This window comes from Lactuca sativa, chromosome 1 (assembly GCF_002870075.4).
Source record: "Lactuca sativa cultivar Salinas chromosome 1, Lsat_Salinas_v11, whole genome shotgun sequence".
Classification (NCBI taxonomy): domain Eukaryota; kingdom Viridiplantae; phylum Streptophyta; class Magnoliopsida; order Asterales; family Asteraceae; genus Lactuca; species Lactuca sativa.
The window spans coordinates 137,701,004-137,702,172 of record NC_056623.2 but is presented as its reverse complement, the minus strand read 5'-3'; the positions used below and the strand labels follow the sequence as shown (position 1 = coordinate 137,702,172).

At 38.2% G+C, this 1,169-nt stretch overlaps 1 protein-coding gene across 1 annotated transcript; it reads left to right on the top strand.

The window, feature by feature from the left end:
* Positions 1-92: 92 nt before the first annotated feature.
* Positions 93-959, top strand: LOC111894837 (uncharacterized). The gene has a single exon (XM_023890928.1). The coding sequence runs from the start codon at positions 93-95 to the stop codon at positions 957-959; it is 867 nt and encodes a 288-aa protein (XP_023746696.1).
* The last annotated feature ends 210 nt before the right edge of the window (positions 960-1,169 follow it).

The window sequence follows — 1,169 nt, the reverse complement described above, 5'->3', positions numbered from 1 at the left end:
AGGGCGGTTAATGCTCGCATGATAACTATTGTTGTAGGAGAACTCTACTAATGGAAGGTAGGTATCCCAACTACCTCCAAAGTCTAACACGTATGCTCGTAGTATATCCTCCAAAGTCTAGAAAAACATTTTTGTACAAAGCCTTACTTGTCGAGGTTCGTTCCCATGGTCATATTGCACTTGCGACAACTTCATCCGGTGTTGCAGCTAATAATATGCTCGGGGGGAGAACATCTCACTCACGGTTTAAGATTCTGATAAATCTTGATAATAACTCAATGTGCATAATCAATCAGCAAAGTGGGGTTGCTCAACTACTTCATTTGGACAAAATAATCATATGGGATGAAGCATCAATGGCGAATAGGCAAGCAGTAGAGGCGGTTGATCGAACGATGCAAGACATTACAAAGGTGAGCCTCCCTTTTGGTGGAAAGATAATGATCTTGGGAGGTGATTTTAGGCAGGTGTTACTAGTAATCAGACGTGGTACTAGAACACAGATTGTAGACGCCATCTTGAGGATGTCACCTCTTTGGTCTTTGATTAAAAAAATACGTTTAACTATAAATATGAGAGCACTGGCCGATCCATGGTTTTCAGATTTTTTAATACGAGTTGGCAACGGAGATGAAGAAACCATCGATGAAAGTTTTGTCCAAATACCTGATGATATGTGCAATCCTTACACCTACAAAGACATATCAAAAAACAAGTTGATTAATGCAATCTTTCCTTCTTTGCACATCAATGGAGGCTCTTCAAAGTATATTATTTCCAGGGCAATACTATCAACAAAAAATGAAAATGTTGATGAAATGAATGATCAAATGATTGATAGGTTTTGTGGAGAAGAGAGGATTTACTATAGTTTTGATGAGGCAGAAGATGATAAGAACAATTTCTATCTGATGGAATTCTTAAACTCTATAAATATCAGTGGTTTGCCTCCTCATTAACTTCGACTCAAAACTGGATGCCTTATAATACTGTTAAGGAATATTGATCCTTCGAATGGTTTACGTAATGGCACAAGATTGATATGCAGAGGTTTTCAGATGAACGTGATCGATGCAGAAATAGCGGTTAGCCTTCATGCTGGAAAACGACTTTTTTTTTACCAAGAATCCCTCTTTGTCCATCTGACGATGACATGCTTCCATTCAAAT

What these genes read in the sequence shown, in the direction of transcription:
- LOC111894837 (XM_023890928.1), top strand. Translation starts at nt 93, where the DNA reads ATGCTCGTAGTATATCCTCCAAAGTCTAGAAAAACATTTTTGTACAAA.